At 43.5% G+C, this 17,735-nt stretch overlaps 1 protein-coding gene across 3 annotated transcripts in view; it reads right to left on the bottom strand.

Annotated features, from left to right (window-relative positions):
- Nucleotides 1-5,923: 5,923 nt before the first annotated feature.
- Nucleotides 5,924-17,735, bottom strand: part of PIK3R1 (phosphoinositide-3-kinase regulatory subunit 1) — a 91,190-nt gene continuing 79,378 nt past the window's right edge. The window contains exons 1-10 of one of the 3 annotated variants that reach the window (XM_004608494.3): nucleotides 15,358-15,491; nucleotides 11,831-11,933; nucleotides 11,053-11,151; nucleotides 10,771-10,951; nucleotides 10,418-10,543; nucleotides 9,704-9,846; nucleotides 9,306-9,482; nucleotides 9,146-9,214; nucleotides 8,405-8,575; nucleotides 5,924-7,302 (exon numbers count right to left, since the gene is read on the bottom strand). In XM_004608494.3, the coding sequence (XP_004608551.1) occupies nucleotides 7,113-7,302; nucleotides 8,405-8,575; nucleotides 9,146-9,214; nucleotides 9,306-9,482; nucleotides 9,704-9,846; nucleotides 10,418-10,543; nucleotides 10,771-10,951; nucleotides 11,053-11,151; nucleotides 11,831-11,933; nucleotides 15,358-15,373 (1,275 nt within the window). In that variant the 5' untranslated portion in view covers nucleotides 15,374-15,491 and the 3' untranslated portion in view covers nucleotides 5,924-7,112. Of the gene's footprint in view, nucleotides 7,303-8,404; nucleotides 8,576-9,145; nucleotides 9,215-9,305; nucleotides 9,483-9,703; nucleotides 9,847-10,417; nucleotides 10,544-10,770; nucleotides 10,952-11,052; nucleotides 11,152-11,830; nucleotides 11,934-13,282; nucleotides 13,467-15,357; nucleotides 15,492-17,735 lie in introns of those variants that run through there. The other 2 variants (XM_004608493.3, XM_055124530.1) reach the window with 2 other exon arrangements.

Genomic DNA, 17,735 nt, shown 5'->3' with positions numbered 1-17,735 from the left:
CGCCAGCTTCAGGGTCTTCTTTCAGTACCATACTGAGCTACCTCCTGGTCTTATACTAATTTTTTTGATAGACCCTGCTAGAGGTTTTTTGCTTTTGTGTGTATGTTTTTTGGGTGGTCACACCTGATAGTGCTCAGGACTTAGTCCTGGCTCTGAGCTCAGGTATTACTCCTGGAGGACCACATGGGGTGCTGGGGATTGACCCCAGGTTGGCTGCACACAAAGCAATTGCCTCACCTACTGTACTCTCTATCCAGTCCACACCTACAGTTTTCCCGTTATTGTACCAATCTACATTCCCACAAATGCACCTGGGTTCCCGTCTCTCCTACCTTGCCAACATCTGTTCTCTATTTGACAATAGCAATTCACATACCCTCAATGAGTTGAAACCTTGTTGGACTTCGATTTGTATTTCCCTGATGATTAATGATATTGAGCATCAATTCCATGTACCTGCTCACTGTTATGTCTTCTTTAGAATTGTGTGTCAGTTCTTTCTTAATATTAAGCCCCTTTATCATATGTATAGTTCGTGAATGCTCTCCCCACTTAGACATGACTTTTCACTTTGTTGATTCTTTTACTGTGCAGAAGATTTTAAAATTTGATGTAGTTCCACTGTTTAATTTTGTTACTTGGGCTTATTATGTCCTACCTTATCACTCAACATAAAAAGAAAAAAAATTTCTAAAGACCAAAACCAAGGGTATTTTTTTCTTTATGTTTTTATCTAGAAGTTTTATGGTTTCAGGTGTTTAGATCTTTATAAGGGATCTGATTTTTAGACAAAACTTTTTTAAGGTACAAAAATGAGAATAAGTCATTCTAAGGGCTGATATAGTATCAGGTCTTAACATACTATACTTTCATGCCTTCTTTTTTGTGAACAAGAATTAGGTGTACCAGGTTCTCTGACTTAAGGCCTTCCACGTTCAATTAATGGTTTTCAGCCTTCTTATGTCTGCAGGTCAGCACTGGTCCTGGACAGCAGTGGGAAACCACTGCTTTAGATAGACAGATCATATATCATTTCCAAACACACAGACCTCCACACTGTCACGAAGGGCTGCTCATTTTGATTCACCTGAAGTGTTGCTTCAGGTGAAAGTGGGCCGCATGCTTTTATTTGGACATTGTCACGTATAACACAAAAGACCAGTTCTCAATCAACTTGCACTGATCTGCGGTCTTTCCGCAGATTGGCAGTTGTAATTGGGACCAAGTTGTAAATGGAGACACAGGGATTGAGTAGTCTTTCACACTGAATCACAACATACGTCGAGTTGCAAAAGCTGTATGCAATCACATTATTTCACAGATAGACTGTGACTGAAGTAGATAAACTGAGGTTATCAAGATTCCACTGCATATGAAAGAGAACAGCTAAGTCAGGATGAGCCAGCTATGTTATAAATCAGTCTTTCCTTGAACATCTATACCATGAGCATCCATTATATCCTAAATTGAAATATATTTATTCTACTCATGAATGGTACTTTTAAACCAACCAAATGACACCTCAAATACCAAAAATGTTATTTTAGTAGTTGGGTGATCTTAGTCTCAGCTTTATTATGCATTAAAATCACCCGGAGAGCTTGTTGAAATGGATGACTGGGCACTTCTAACAGGTGTCCAAGTGGTGCAAAAGCTCATGTTAGTTTGGGGTCCACAAAGCCAGATTAACAGGTATAAAGTAAATGTCATTTCCTGCTGTATTGTGTACTGCCACATGTTTAGGCTCCTGGCAGAAAGTGACTTGTGAACTTTTACTTGAACTCTAGTAAGTTTTCCAGTGGGTGCTGAAAATGCATAGCTGAAGAGCTCTGGCTTTAGTCTGACTACCCAAGTACTCTGCACAAGAGTTCTTAAACCTTTCAACACCCCCAGACCATCAGATATAACCATGGTGGTAGAATAGTGGTCTTGACTTGTTTTACATCCACTGACCAGTCAGTAAAGACCCCTGCTCTCTATGGTACCTAATTGTCATGCAATCTTGGGAAAGTCAAGATATACGCTTGTTTTCTGTAGGATAGGGACATTGTCTTCTGCATAATATTAACTGTAAAAGGACTCAATCAGGGTGATGAAATTTAGTGGAACAAAGTCTTCATGTATCAATCAGACACAGGGAGGGGTGGGGGGGTTGGAAATCACTCTAGCTTATATGGTGAACTGGGACTCCAAACAGATGTGGAAAGATACAGGAAGTTTAGTAACAGCTGAAAACTGCTGAGCACATCCCTTGGGCTAGAATGATGGAGAAGGCAATGTTGCCAGAACCTTCCACTGACAAGATCGAGGGGGGGAGGGCAAATCAGACCCTCAAAGAGGATCTGTCTGGCAGAAGATATAGACTAGGGGAGACTCACTATCTAGGAGCCAGGCAAGGACTCTTATGATGCCTCCTGGCAAAAGATGGGCCATATACATGCAACTTCCATGGCTGTAGGTTTCTTCAGCAATAAAACCAGATGGGAAAGTTATTTCTGATTAAGAATGGTTTGTCTGTGTATACCAGGGGCCACCATGTTAAACCTGAATGGAGTGTAGCTCGGTTCCTACACTTCTCTCTGACACCTCTAACACTGTCCCTTCACTGGGAGTGGTCAACACACTGACCATAGGAGAGAAAAATCAGTACTGTCACCAGCCATGGCTTGTAAAGAACATTTTGGAAGGTTTGGCAATAGATGGTGGATAAGGTGAAGGACTGAGGAGCTGTGAATATTCTTGTTTTCTTATCACAGGGATAGGCTTATTGGGTCACCAGCATGCAGTCTATTTATTATCTAGAATTTAGTGATAGTTAGGAAAATGTGGAGTGGGGTTGGATAGTATAGTGGGTAAGGCATTTGCTTTACATGAGATTGACAGGGGTTCGATCCTTGGCATCTCATATCCTATCCTTGGTTCCCTGAGCACTGCCAGGAGTGCCCCCCAAACAACAACAACAAACAACCAGAAAGTGGAGATACCATTCACGTGACCATTTACATCACCCCGACTTTCATTGAAATTTCAAACTATAAATTTGTTTCAAAACAATCTTTATTCTGTTTGAAGACCTAATACAATGCATTAAAGCAACTGAAAACAAGACAGCTCCATCGAGTCTATAGTTTTGAACAAAATGTCAAGGAGGCGCACTCCCCCCCACCCCCAGATGCCTTGTAAAGGCAAAATTACAACTGACCATGACGTCCTCCCTCTCGTCAAAAGACCAACTTTATTTTAACAAGGTCATAGAAACAGATTTGTAAAAACATTGAACAGATCGTAGCTTTAAAAAATACACACATATTGAATGAGACTTTTTGTTTTGTTTTGTGTGTGTGTGTGTGTGTGTGTGTGTGTGAGTGTGTGTGTATATTTTTGAGTAGCAGCATCCTGGGCGGCTAATGCTATCTCATGGCCACAAGTTTAATGTTCAATTGGATAGTGTTTCCAATGAAGTCAAATCTGTTCCCTCTGTACTAATAAATACTAGTAATTATGTAACTGGATTTTTTAAAAAAGAAGAAATTTGGCATCTTGGAACTGTGTCCCAAGTGAGGCATTGTGCTTTAAAGAAACTGCCCCTTTCGTAAATGACCCTAAACTCACACTGCAGGGTCTGTTTCCAACGGACTTAGATATCATGCATAGCAAAAGCACAGTTGTTTAAACCAGCAGAATTTTTCTCCTAGTAAGCAACCCCAGTAGAACATCCCAAACATGTTACTAGTTCATAACCAGTTAAATGACAAAGCACTTTGTTTTGCACGGGACAGCTCACAGAAACACGTTTTGACTTGACACACTGACACACAAGGATTTCCAAGTTAAGCACGTCATCCAGACCAGCTCCGCCAATGGAGCAACTTTTAGGAAACAAAAATGCCAAAGAATTATGAACTTCTCACTTCACTTGTGAACAATTTTCACCTTTATAAAACAAAACAACATCCAAGGAAAAAACATTCCAAACACGTACACAAGAACTGTACTAGACATTTGCTTTTTATGTATTTTAACTCAACGACTGTGGATCATTTTGGCTGAAGAGTATTGGAAACAGTCCATGCACATATACATATATACATATATCAAGGGCCACGAAGTTGTCTGATGTAAATGCATGCTTTTTACCTGTTCACGCGATTGTGACGTCTCTCATGTATCTTATCAGCTGCTCTATAGAAGCTCCCACATCTAAACCCTATGATAGGGACTCTACAGCATAGCTTCTGGCTTTTATCTTTAGGACATGACACTGAGTGGGGGAGGAAAAAAAAATCAGTGCCTGGATAAAAGCATGTATCAGGAATGCCTCTGCTGTATCCATTCATAGTCCTGAGCTGCTCAGACAATGCTGGTAGGAGAAGACTCTGAGTGAACTCAAAGAGTTCTGCTGGTCAAGCGTCCACAATGACAAAGGTGGTAGGCATGCTAGAGTCAAAAAGGCAAAAAGCAGAGGTGTAATATCCTAGATATGGTGTGAATCACTGTGAAAGAGTATGATGCATTCTGCCTTTGCGATTCTGAGGAAAACGATTGCATTTATGCTTGTGAGATGCAAAAATAAGGCAAGTGCCAAAATACCATGTCATCTTGCAAAGAGTATCAAAAGCAGAAAGAGTAACAAAACTGTAGCTTTTAATGAAACAGTCCATCTCAGGTCTTCGGTTTTGAAATTAAATGAAAGTTATTCATATTTAATAACATACATGGATGTGCTACCAAAGAAGGGCGGGGGGCAAACAAACCCTAGTTTACAAACTTAACTGTTAGAGTTTTGTGTGACATGGGAGGAGGAAGGGCTAGTATTAAATCAGATCCAGACGAAAATCAAGGAAATCATCCTGTCTGGAGATGAGAGGGAGATGGTCAGATCAGTCCAGTCAAGTTTGAGGACCTGACAGTCTGCTGTCAGACTGACTATTGCTCTTGAGAGTAGTAGCTTCATATAAAGAGGGGGGAAAAGATACATTCTACTGTTGATTAAGTCAGCTGCTAGACTATATTTAAAAAATAGTTTAAGGAACAACATTTAAAAACAACAACAACAAAAATCCCACCCCAGTATTTGAAGGGAAGAGAAAGTCATGGAGGACTTTAATATGGTGAAAGAATGACTGAAATAGTGAGATTCCATTTTACTCTACCAGGGCAGTGTCCATGATTGTAATTACTTTTTAAATTCTTCCCATGCACAATTTCCAATGAACACAAGGCGTTGCATATGTAAACCAGGGAGAAGGACCTCTCCTGCCCAGAATTGGAAAGCTCTAACAACCCCTATCTTTTTTCCACATACAGTTACTTGGATGAAGGCGGACCCTAACCATTGGTCCTGCAAAGATCATGACTTTAATGAGATAATGTCTATTTACTTTCAGGCCAATCTCATAAGCACAGGATTAAATGGAAAGCTAGGAAAAGAATGAATACCCACATGTCTTAGTCATCATCCTATTTTTTTTTCTAAATGAATGACTACTGGGTTGCGGTGGTAGTCTAATGCTCAAAAAAGGAGACACATTTTTTATAAATGCAGAAAGTATATCTTCATTCTGTTCTAAACATAAGTGAACAAGGCTCTTGGAATGGAACTTCCTCCTGCTGAAATAACTGGCCAGCTACACTGTGTTAGTTACAGTAAGTTTGTAATTATCCTTAATAATAACTAGCAGATCAAAGTGGAAAAGGACTAAAATATAAGCAACTTCACTTTGCAGTTACTTCTCTGTAATCACGAGAAAGAGAAAGTGCATACCACCTCCCACCCCTCCCCCCTGTACACCCCCCTCCCATCGCTACATTCCCCCTCCCTAGATTCAAGAAGTTCACAATTCTTTACGAAACAAACATTGCCAGGTACCGTATTTTAAGAGTCTTGAAACAACATTGTTGAACTCAGTGATCCTTTGTCATATCCATATATCTTTCTCTCTTTTATTGAATAAAGCAGCTTTGAAGCTTATTAGGCACTGCCCAACAAAACATTTAAGTCCAAAAAAAAAAAATCTGTTATGAACTTTTTAACCTTGGGCTAACAGCCAAGTACTCTGTACAAGAAAAAAAAACTGTAAAATATTTCATAGTTTTAATTATGAAGCCATTTTTTTTAAACTGGCATCCTGTACATTTTTTCTTAAAAAAAAATAACAAAACAAATATTAACAAAAATTCGGGGACAACAGTATTTTCAAGCAACAAAAATTGGGGTGGGGGTAAGCTTATTCTGAAGGTACATTTAAAACTGAAATACAATGGAACGAAAATTAGGAATTGCATAGCACTGTGAATTTAGCCTTGAGCGAAAAACAAAACAGAAGCTATTTGGTATTGATACAAATCCATCTATTTGATAGTCATCCAATATTATGTACATATTTTATATACTGAATGTCATTTTAAGTCCTGTTTTCCGAGTTCCACTTTTCTGTTGGTGGGTGGTGGTTTTTTGAAAAGTTTGAACGAAACACTTTCTGGCACTTGCTACCACAGCTTCCCTCTGAACGGCCGAGCGCTGACGTTCTCCCTCAGTGTCCCTCAAGAGCGGAAGTGCCTTTTTTTTTTTTGCTACATGTCGTTCTTGTGTTAGAAAAAGGAAATAATCCACAGTGCGATGTGTCTGGGTCCACCGTGCAAACCCCCAGGCTAAACCAGGCTGGACCTCGTGACCTCAGGCCAGAGCCTGTCTCGCCCTCCAGGCTCCCAACTCTGAGCTGGTAAAAGCTTCAGAAAGCATTTAACAAGCACCATGGTTAAAGGCCTCTTTGTCCCTGCGCGCAGAGATTTTTGCATTTCTTTTTCTCTTGGTGTGGTTGTGGCTTTAAATTAAACCCCCCCTCCCTCAAATAAAAAAAAAAAAAAAAAGGAAGGAAGGAGGATAAGCACTCCGGGTTAGAAACGGTGGTCTGCAGGCCCTGGCCCAGTGCTCGCGTGGCCGCAGATCTTCCCTGACGGCTTTAGGTCGGAGAAAGCGCGAGTCTCATCTGAAGGCAGATGGCGTGGGTTTCCTCAGCTCAATTCACAGGTCAGGCTGGCGAAGGAGCCCTGTGCTTTCCAGAGGTTTCAGGGTGGTTCAACTTCAGAAGGAGGATCTGAGGGCCAGCGCTTCATCGCCTCTGCTGTGCATATACCGGGTAGGCTAGTGTGACGTTTAGGGAGTCGTTGTGCTGCACGAGGGAGGTGTGTTGGTAGTGGAGCACCAGTTCTTTCAGGGAGCCGTACAGGTTATAGGGCTCCGCAAAGCCGTAGCCCGTCGCCGTCTTGTTGATGACACAGTGCTTGACTTCGCCGTCCACCCTAGACGGGACAGAGCGGGCAGAAATGCCATGTGAACTGGGGCAGACACCACACGCAGATACCCCAAGGGGTTTTACCACAAAATTTGCCCCCTCCCCCCATAAAAAGGATCCTCCTCAAGGGCAAGGGTACTCAGGGTAGTCTGTGTCCCTCAGGGACCTGGGCAGATAACGCAGCTTCACAGAGATGGGTATTTCTGTCTTTAGAAGGGTTTCCAAAAAAAAAAAAAGAAAAAGAAAAAGGGCTGGAGCAATAGCACAGCGGGTAGGCTGACCTGGGTTCTATTCCCAGTATCCCATATGGTCCCCCGAGCACCGACAGGGGTAATTCCTGAGTCATGAGTAACCCCTGAGCATCGCTGGGTGTGACCCAAAAAGCCAAAAAAAAAAAAAGGGGGGGGGTTGCATGTTAGGAGGCAGTAATGCCCGTGTCACGGTAGGTGGGATGCTAGCATGTGGGAACATGGCACTATCGGTACTACCGAGCAGCACACTGGCGACTACATGAACTTCCCATCCCTGTGCTTACTCTGCTGGTAAGTGTTGGTAGAGCAGTCTATAATGTGCCCTTAGAACCTCCGGGACAGCATCACCCTTCTCTGAAATGACAGGAGCGAAAGAGGGCTGCTCCCGAGTTAGCCGCCACGCCAGGGTCTAGTCCCAGCATGCTCACCGCCCGGTGAGTAGCACATGTGTGAAACTACCTTCCATTCCCAGGACTGAGAGGCCAAAGAGAAAGGCTGCCTTGCTATTTTCATCGTAACAATTCCCCCCAGGCCCCTCTTATAGACTTCTCAGGATTAAGTGCTTGTTTCCATCTATAGTATCTACATGAGTATCTGTTAAGAGGGTCTATTTCATCTCTACCGTACTAGGAAGCAGGGAGAAACGGGACAGCTCCTCAGGGGATGCTAAAGAAGAAAAAGAGGAGCCAGAGCCATGGCTATGCGGGTTGGCCGTTTGCCTTGCATGCAGTTGACCAGGTTCGATCCCTGGCATCACATATGTTCCCCTAAGCACCACCAGAAGTAATCCCTGAGCATTGTGTGGGGGGGGTGCCCTTTCCCCCCAAAAAAGGGAAGGAGTTTGCTGGCGATACATACACCACAGAGCAGGCGTAACAGCCCTGCTTGCTGCTCTCCCGGACCAGGAAAGTGCCATCCCGCTTCCCTCGCAAAAGGTTTTCAGCTTTGTTTCGGTTGCTGCTTCCGACATTCCATGTCTTCTCGTCGTGGTGGGGCAAGTCCTCGTCATCCTCCACCAGCGAATATTGGCTGCAGAGAGAGGAGAGAAGGTTACTGGCGTCTTGTGTGGTGGCCCCTTAGCCTGTCCAAGTCTGCCACTAAAGCCAGGTGGGTGCCACCCACTTCTCTAACCTTAGAGGGCCTCTTAAACTTCCTAGTCTCCCGGGATAGACTCGGCAGTTCTAACAGGCCCAGATACCTGGGCAGAAGAAGGTTATTCTAAATCCTGTTTGTCCAGTTTAGATCAGGAAATTGACTAGGAGGACTGCCAGTTTTCAAATAATTCAAACAAAACATATGCTTCAAAAATATACCACCCATACTGTTTTTCTTTCTGTGATTGTTCCAAAGATTAAGAATTTTTATAGCTTTTTTTTTTTTTAAATATTCAGGGATATGGTGTCACTGTACAGCACTATTGGCGGGGAGGGGATAAATTAATGGGTTATCCTTCACTCAACTTTCCCTTTTTAAAATTCTGGACAGCAAAAGGCTGAGTTTATATAAGACATTCCAAATTCCTTCCTTGTTCTGAAAACAAGTCATGCATTTTCCTGAAATGATTTTTTTAAAAAAGAAAATCTTTTAGTAACGACTTACTCTTCAGTGTTTTCATTGCCCAGCCACTCGTTCAGCTTCTTCTGCCGCACACCTTTCTGAGTCAACCACCTGGAAAAGTTTTAAAGCAAGAGCGTGACTACCGCATCTGATTTCAGTGATGCCCTATCTATCTCTCCAGGGCACCCACTCCACCACCTACATCAGGTACTGGTCTCTGGTCTTTCGCAGCTGAATGAGGTCCGGCTTGATGCTGTTCATGCGCTTGTCAATTTCCCGATACTCAGCTGCCTGCTTCTTCAGATCTTCCTCCAACCTTCTTCGACTGTCAACAATTTCACTGATTCGAGACTTCAACTTTTCATAATTATGCATAATCCTACAGAAAAGGGAAATGCGTATGTAATTAGGTGCATCACAAAGGCTTCCCCCATTTATCTAAAACATGTTCGCTATGGATTCCCAGCATTTTCCTCTAAGGCTTCCTCCTCTTTTAATTATTCCAAGCACAGAAAGAGAGTGCATCTTTCTAAACAGTTTGAGAGGATTTTGGTTTTCTCTCATGGACAGCAGCAGTCTTCGTCTTCATAATTGACCCACCTTTGTATTTCTTTCTCATTGCCTTCACGTTTAAATTTTTCTATGGATTCTTTGCTGTACCGCTCCTGGGTTTGGCACTGCTCTTCAAATATTTTTATAGTTTCATTAAATGCTTCAATAGCTGTTCTTTTCATTTGGATTTCCTATAATACAATTGTAATAATAAAATATCAGACGCACAGGCCATTTCTTACTGCAAGATATTATCAGGACATTTGATCTACACTGCTATCTAGAATTTAAATACTCTGGCGACAGCATTTTATGAATTAGTATACTCTCTCGCTAATAAGAGCATCACAGAAGCACATACTGCCTTTGGAAAATTGTCCAAATCCATGTAAGATGATTCTATGATAATTCCTATAGCTTTCATTAGTTTTGGTCATTCCCTTTAGGGCATTTATGGTGCTTTTGGCAGTTAGTCTTTAGGGAAACACCAGAACAATGTTGACCTCTCCATTTTAGAGATTAGATGTATGTGGAAATTTCATCAGGAAGAAAGTCAAGTGGTACTGTAACTGCTTATCGTGTGGACTTCATTTATGATTGGGATACTTAATGATGCATTTCAAAGGGTATCACAAATAACTACTACAGCAACAATTACCCCCCACATTCATTCTCAACTTTTGGTGAAGCTGTGTAACAGACAGTAGATTCTGATAACCAAGAGATCTGAAATGTCAGTCTGATCTTCTTCACAGAGCTCACCTGGGAAGTGCGGGTATAATCCTCATATAATCTATCATATTCTCGACTTTTTTCTTGAAATTGAGTGTTATATTCATGTAATTTCTTCCCTACAGCTTCAATATTATCCTCTTTGACAACTTGATCCTGAAGGGATTAGAGAACAGGGAGAAAAAATAAACTCAGTGGTAAAGTCCCTAATCAAGTAACTTATTTGACATGGAAAAAAAAAACTTAAGGTATTTATTTAGTGACCATTGCTGCATGATCAAAAGATTTTCAAACTTCCTAACATGCATTTCTTGTTCAAAAAATGTTTTCTAAGCAGTGCAAGTATCATGTCTGAACATGATGAGCATTTCAGTTTTCATTACCTGTTGGTACTTGGATACTGGATAGAGCAATTTCACATCCAGCTTGGGATTATACTGCGCTAGAGATTCATTCCGGTAGTGGTTTATTAGCTCAACCACAGAGTTGAAGGTTAACGGGTCAGAGAAGCCATATTTCCCATCTCGGTGAAATATTTTGATTAATTTATTATTTCCTCCTTTTCTGTAAAGACAATGAAATAATTGTAATGCTGGTACTTTTTTTTAAATAAATGCATCTAATGTCAATTGCAATCCCACAATTTCAGCTGCATCCTGACTCACCTTAGTGTGAGAGTATAATCACCATGCATTTTAGTAGATGCATCTCGTACCAAAAAGGTCCCATCAGCTGTGTCTCGAAGTTTCTCATTCACTTCTTCCCTAGAGTAAAAAGAGCAAGAGATAATAAAGGTCACCTGGAGAACACTGTGCACTCACATTCAAATCAACTTTATTTTTTAGAGCAGTTGTAGACTTGTAGCAAAACTGAGCAAGGTTCCCCTACCCCCTTAGCCCTGCAGTTTTACAATTTATTTAGTGCATCTAGGGGGCTAAATTGATTCTCTCCTTACTAACAGAAGAGGGGGCTAATCGGATAAACAGACCTCTCACCTTCACCACAGGGCTAGCTGAGGTAGTTGTGGGCTGTGGCTTCCCCTCCCCTTCACACACTCGGACACACCTACACAGAAAGTCAGAATCCCCAAAAGCTGTCCCTCAACTTCTCACTCCCCTTGAAAAGAAGATTAAAAAAAGGTCTCTCTGATTCAGATAACAACACTGAAATCTTGGGTCTAATGGAGAGTGACTTTCCTCTCTGCCTCTCGGCAGTGCCAGCTCTGCCTGGTGCTCGCCTGACATCTCTGTCAGTAATGAAGCTTCTCGGGTAATTCCCTGTGGCACCCAGCACCCACAGTTCTCCTGTGCCCAGTGACTTCTCTGGTCATTTGGCAGGGAACCAACTATGATGCATGCTTATGTTGGATGCTATCCTAAAAGTGGAAGTTAGCAAGCTGGTGCTTTGCTGAAATGATCTCTGGAAGTTTCGGGGTAGCCTTACCTCGAGATGTCTCCCCAGTACCATTCAGCATCTTGTAAGGACATATTGTTATTCATACCGTTGTTGGCTACAGGAGTGGGTTTGGGCGGTTTGGGAGGCAGTGCTGTGGATTAAGGAGAAAAGGGAAAGTTGTTTGCAATCCGAATCCAGAACTGAACATGTTAGACCTAAACCCCATCAGTCCCTGAAGCAGGGAAGACAGAAAAGGAGAGCTATCTCCTCGAGCACGGCTTCAGGAAGAAAAGAAAACTGAAAGAGAAAACCAGCTCTGAGACTAACGAACTGGGCTGGCCATGCCCATGCATTCCAAGGTAAATTCAGAGTCAAGATATTTCTGATTTTAGTCCTATTAAAGGTTCGTGCCAGGTTCAGATCCATCTTCAGAAAGAAACCTTGACCATATGAGCACAGGAAGAATCACGGGGCCGACACAGATTTCTTATTTAATTAGAGAAGACAAACTTCGGCTCTGTTCTCCACAAACGCTGCTGTGGTAATCAAACAGCTCATTGACAGCAATATGCTGTCAGAGCAGAAGCCGGGCTTTTTCTCTGAAGCCACTTTAAGAAACTCATCTGTGACCTATATATCTTCAGCATTCACGCTCCTAGCCTACTGGATAAAATATGCCAAGGCTCATTTAAAACCATAACCCTCTTCCTCAAATGTCAGGACAGTTTTTATATACCAATTGGTTTGGGGAAAAAAAAAAAAAAAGACTGCAGTGTTCCTCAGTTTCCTAATTGGAAGGAGGGCTAACCCTTGGAATAAAATAATTCAGAAAGCAAAGTAAGTCTCCCGTTTTTAGCTACATTTCAAGTCCTGAGTTTTGAAACACTGTTTCGCTATTTTTATTTATACCAAAATTCAGGTAGTTCAGGAATAGTTTATAAAGATATGAAATATGGGAAGTAAAAATCTTTTTTTAATTCTAGTATCTCCATACAAGAGAGACAGGCATAATCTCAACATCTGATTTAGAAGAGTTTCAAGTCACCTAGAACTGAGTTGCAATCACTGTTACATTTCCCATGCTTTCTAAAGTACCAAGTGTTATCACTGCAGAGTCCTAGCCACACTGTTCTCATGCACTGTCAAGAGAGCAAACCCCCACAGAAAGGCATCTGCCCTCTTCAACTTAAAAGAACTTAAAGGAACAATATGCAACAATATAACCCAAGTAGCAAGAGACCTCCATTAACAAAGGCACGGTGAAAAACTGGAATCCAGTCCCTATCCATTCGAGTCAAAGCAAGCAGTTTCCACACTCAGCCTGATCTGGCTTCCACAAGCAGTCGCACCATTTACTTTTCAAGCTATGCTCAAACAAATTTTATTCAATTAGAACAAATTAATGAAAGAAACAAGAAATCTGAAAAGGCTGTTACCGCAGTTGTCAAAAAATTTAAAAAGCCACAAAATTAGCTTTCTACAAGAACACCGCAGCATTACCTGGTGGATCCATTTCTATATAAAACATCAAGTCTGTGCCACAATTTATATCTGTCTTAGCATATTCTAAATCCAGGTCTTCCATATTCCACACAGTGTTGTACATTTGTGCGAGAGTTCCCTTGGCTGAGCTCAGTTATAAGAAAAGAGTCCGTCTTTCTTTGTAATGGTGTCTTGGAATTCATTTTAAAACCTATAAGGGGCTGCTCTGTAACCTATTACATCACACACCCCAGCCAATCAAGTCAGAAAAATGTCACCAGACCACTCCTGCTTCATCATTTCTCATCTCCACCAGCCTTAACACAAGCCCAGCCTCCCGGAGAACTTACATGTAACAGAACTGCAATGGCTACATGCTCACCGGTTCAAAAAGGGATTTAATTGGACTGTTCTCCTCCAGCAGTGAGTTTTCTAATTCCCTTTTTATTACTCTTTGCAGCACGGTTTGCTCTGCCGTTGGCAGGTTGACAAGAGCTGATATGCTGCAGCATGGAGCTTTTTTTTTTTTTTCCCTTCCCCCAGTGCATCTGGGTTCATAGATAGCTGGTCATTCCACGGCTTAACAATCATACAAAGGCATGCAGATGGTATATTTACAGTCCCTTAATACTTCCATAGATTTTAAAAGCAAAAATGACCGGGAACTCTGGGGGTATAGATACATAATTTCAGCCCCACATAATTCACAGAAAACTTAGAACTTAAATGCTGTCACTAATGTTCCATACTGGAGAGCAAAAATTTAAAAAATAGCCACAAATCTCTTCTGTGAAACACGCAACATTAAAGCCAAGCTTTCTCAGCTAAGGGTGAAAATGAACAGGAATGAAGAGATCTGCAGGCAGACAGTCAACAAAACTGCCAACATTTTAAAGGAAATGTCGCTGCCATTGTCTTAACATAACTGATCAGGGTAAGTTTCATCTTCCAAAATAAAGAGGCCATATATATACACGTACGTAGAACCTCAGAATGCAGAACAGGGACCTACCATGGCCAAGTATTTTACCGAAGAACCCATTCGGATTTACTGTGCTTAATACAGCTTGAGGGTGATGTAATCACTTTGGGGGGCTTCCTTCCCCCACCCCCACACCATCGCAAATGCCGGACTCTGGGGGCAAATATTATTATTCCTTCTTAGCAGTGGTTAATGTAATAAAATCAATTTCTCTATAAATCTAACTACTGATTTTAGTCCTTTAATTTATTGGCATATAACTCTGCCATCCTCTGTGGACCCTAACTTTCATGTGCAGTGGGACCCAGTACCTCTTCCCATTTCTAACAGGAAGGTGAGGGAGGAGCAAAGCCTCCCTGAGTGTCAAGGTGGTCGACTCAGGGGGGAAAAACGGGGGAAAACCTCTGTGGTACATGCACGTGTGTATATTACCAATTTCTGGGGCTATTTAAAGAGACAGAAGCCCTTAAAATTCACCAAACTTTCTATCCAATTTGCAATCACCAACAGCCTGAAATAGCGGTGCAAAGCCGAGATGGGTCTGAGCACTGTTCCCAGATCCCCTCCCCCTTTACTATTTCCCTCAGTAAGCCTAAACTCAAGTTCAAATGAAATAAATGGTAAAAAGTGGTGCTGGGGCTGCTTAAGATTCACAAGAGAAAAAAAATCTCTTAAGAAAATACTGAGAAGACACCCCTGCCAAAGGAGAGCTCCCCCTACCCCCCATTCTCCAAGAGGCTGGGACCAGCTCCCTGCCCAGACGCTGAGGGTAGCACTTGGTGCAAACTCGTCCTGCCCACTGAGCCCATGTGGCAAACCGTGCAGAGAGAAGGCCGGCACACAGGTGATTTTCCACCATCTCCAGAGGCCTGGCTGGGCACCAACCACGAGCCCAGCACTTTGTAATTAGCTCCTTCCCCTCTTTCCAACCTAAACCCCATCTTTCCCTCAACCCTGAGCCCCCTCAAGGCAAGGGGGAGTGTCTCCCCCAAGCCATGCTCAGTCTCCCTTTCACATATACACACGCTGCCGGAACAAACCCCTTACACATAAGCACAAATAGACACAGGGACCAGGGGGCTGAGACATGCACAAATGAAAAGCAACTTACTTTGCAGGTTATGCATTTCAGCGGTTTCCCTTTGAATGGCTGAGATCCGACCGTGAAAAGGAAAAAAAATCCAAAAGAAAAAAAAAAAGCAGCTCTTGCAGCGCACGGAGCCCAGCCCCCCCCTGCGTCTCTCCCCTGCTAAGCGCCCACGGGTGGTGCTCGGAGGCCCCCCGCGCCGCCAGTGCTCAGGGCCAAGCTGCAGGATCCCTGCCCGAGCCGCCCGCCCGCCGCCTGCCCGCCCTCCCTCCCTCCCTCCCGGTCGCACCGCCCCGGCCGCGCGCGGCTCACTGCCGGCTCTCCACATCCAGCGCCCCGCGGGAGGTGGGTCCCCGCGCCCGGCGGCGGGGAGAGAGCCCGGCCGCTTGCACGGCTCCCGGAGATAAAGATCGCGGCTTCATGATTAACTTGGGCAGGTTCAAATATTTGCTGAGCTAGGGGATTTTGGTGGGGGGAGGTGGTGGGGGGCGGGGAGGGGCGGGCAGCCCAAGTCCAAGTCCAAGTTGTCATCGACTAACAAGTGGCCCATGCCAGCCCCACGGGCCTCATTTTTCGCCGAGGAAATGAGAAGGCCATTGTGAGGAGCCCCCAAAATAGTCTCTCTGAACCCGGGGCTGCTGCGGCTGTAATGCAGAGGCCGCGCGCTCAGCTCAGCTCAGCTCAGCCCAGCCCAGCCCAGCCCAGCCCAGCCCGGGCTCAAGTGGCCCCAGTGAAGCGAGGCACTATGCGCGGCCCAACACAGGAAGTGGCTGAGCTGGTTCAGCAGAAAATAGAATCAAAGCCTCGCTTGTAAAGGCCTGAGCCTCCCCCAGCTCCCGGGCACACCACCGTGCCTTGTCCGTGTCCACCCCCCTTCCACACACAGGTGTACCCAGAACACCACCACCGGGCAACTGCAGCAATGCACCGGGGGGCAGATCTCGCCACCTCCACCCACCCACCCCTTCCCCGTAACTCAGGCACAGAAAGGGGGAGGTGGACCCCCGCCCACGCACCCCCCAACCGCCAGTCTGCAGCTATTTTTAGAAATGTCAAAATTCAACTCACATTTCTACGGGGCCATTCAGCTTTCTAAGAGTGTGCAGTGCTACAGGCCAGGGGGAGGGCAAGGAGAGGGATGTCTCTTTCAGGAGGATTTCTGGGGCAAAACTCCCCAAAAAACAAAACAAAAAAACCCCACGAACTTGGGGCTGACATTTAAGCTAAGAAAATCTTGCTTGCCTCTCCACAGAGAGAGCTTGACTATTATCTAAGAAACCGTACCACCACGTCAAGTCGCAGAATCCCTAGCTTTAAACACCAAACAGTGAGAGATCACTTGAACCAATTTCCCTCGTGACACACACATACAAGTCTGACCTAGAGGCAGCCAGGGGCTCCGCACAAGCCCCCCTAACTGCCTGCCCTTCCCTGTCCACTTCCCCTGGTCCACGCTGTAAAAATTAACAAGAAAAGGAAGCAAGTTGATTTCTTCCCATCCACGTGCAAAAAAAAAAAAAAAAAAAAGTCACCCCTACAAGAAAACTGCCCCCTTTTTTGCTTTCTAATTTTAAGCTTTTTGTAAAAAGGATACCTTGTCATGGAAGAAATTGGGTTCTGCCACCAATAACCTAATACTATCCAGAATGTCCTTTTCTCATTGCAGAAGACCCCTGGAACAGCCAGGCACTGGCCAAGAATAGCCAGGGCAGGAGTGCCTCACAAAATTTGGGAAGTGCTGCGCAACCCCACTAGGAAAGCAATGTTACAAACTCCTTTGGTGCAACTGATAGAAAATCTACTTTTCCAATGAAAGAAAAAAAAAAAAAAAACCTAAGTGCATTTCCAGCTCCTGGCAGCTGATCACAGGGACATATGGTTAGCTCGGAGAATAGCCTCTGTCCTGCATAACTTGCCCTACTTTTTAAAATAGCCTTTCTAGAGCCAGAAGCCTTTGAAACACCAGTCTTGTAATCATACTGTTTATATTCACATGTTTCATGTCAAAACCTTCTAAGGTAACAGTGCTCTCTAGTCCAGTCTATTTTCTGTTTCAGAAAGTAAAAAAAAAAAAAAAAAAAAAAAAAGATTACTCATTGGGAAGCAATATACCCTTCATTACAGGAAGAAAGTCTTAAAAATAGATGTAAGAACTGGCTGGCCCCAACCAAATCCCTCACAATATGCACAATCATCTATCATAAATGTTCCATTATACTACTGCAAGTAAGACCTGAGTCTTTTCTAGTGAGTGTTAACCTTTGAAAGTGAACTTCAAGACACACACACTTGATTTGTTTAAAAAGGGCACCCTCTGCTGGCGGAAGCGCTGCAGTGACTTCTGCTTGAGAATGCTCCTTTTCTCATTTCATTCGTCTCACACAATGTCGGCTATTCCACAC

The sequence above is a fragment of the Sorex araneus genome, chromosome 1 (genome assembly GCF_027595985.1).
Source record: "Sorex araneus isolate mSorAra2 chromosome 1, mSorAra2.pri, whole genome shotgun sequence".
NCBI lineage: Eukaryota > Metazoa > Chordata > Mammalia > Eulipotyphla > Soricidae > Sorex > Sorex araneus.
The sequence above is the reverse complement of the archived record's forward strand: the minus strand, read 5'-3'. Positions and strand labels throughout refer to the sequence as shown.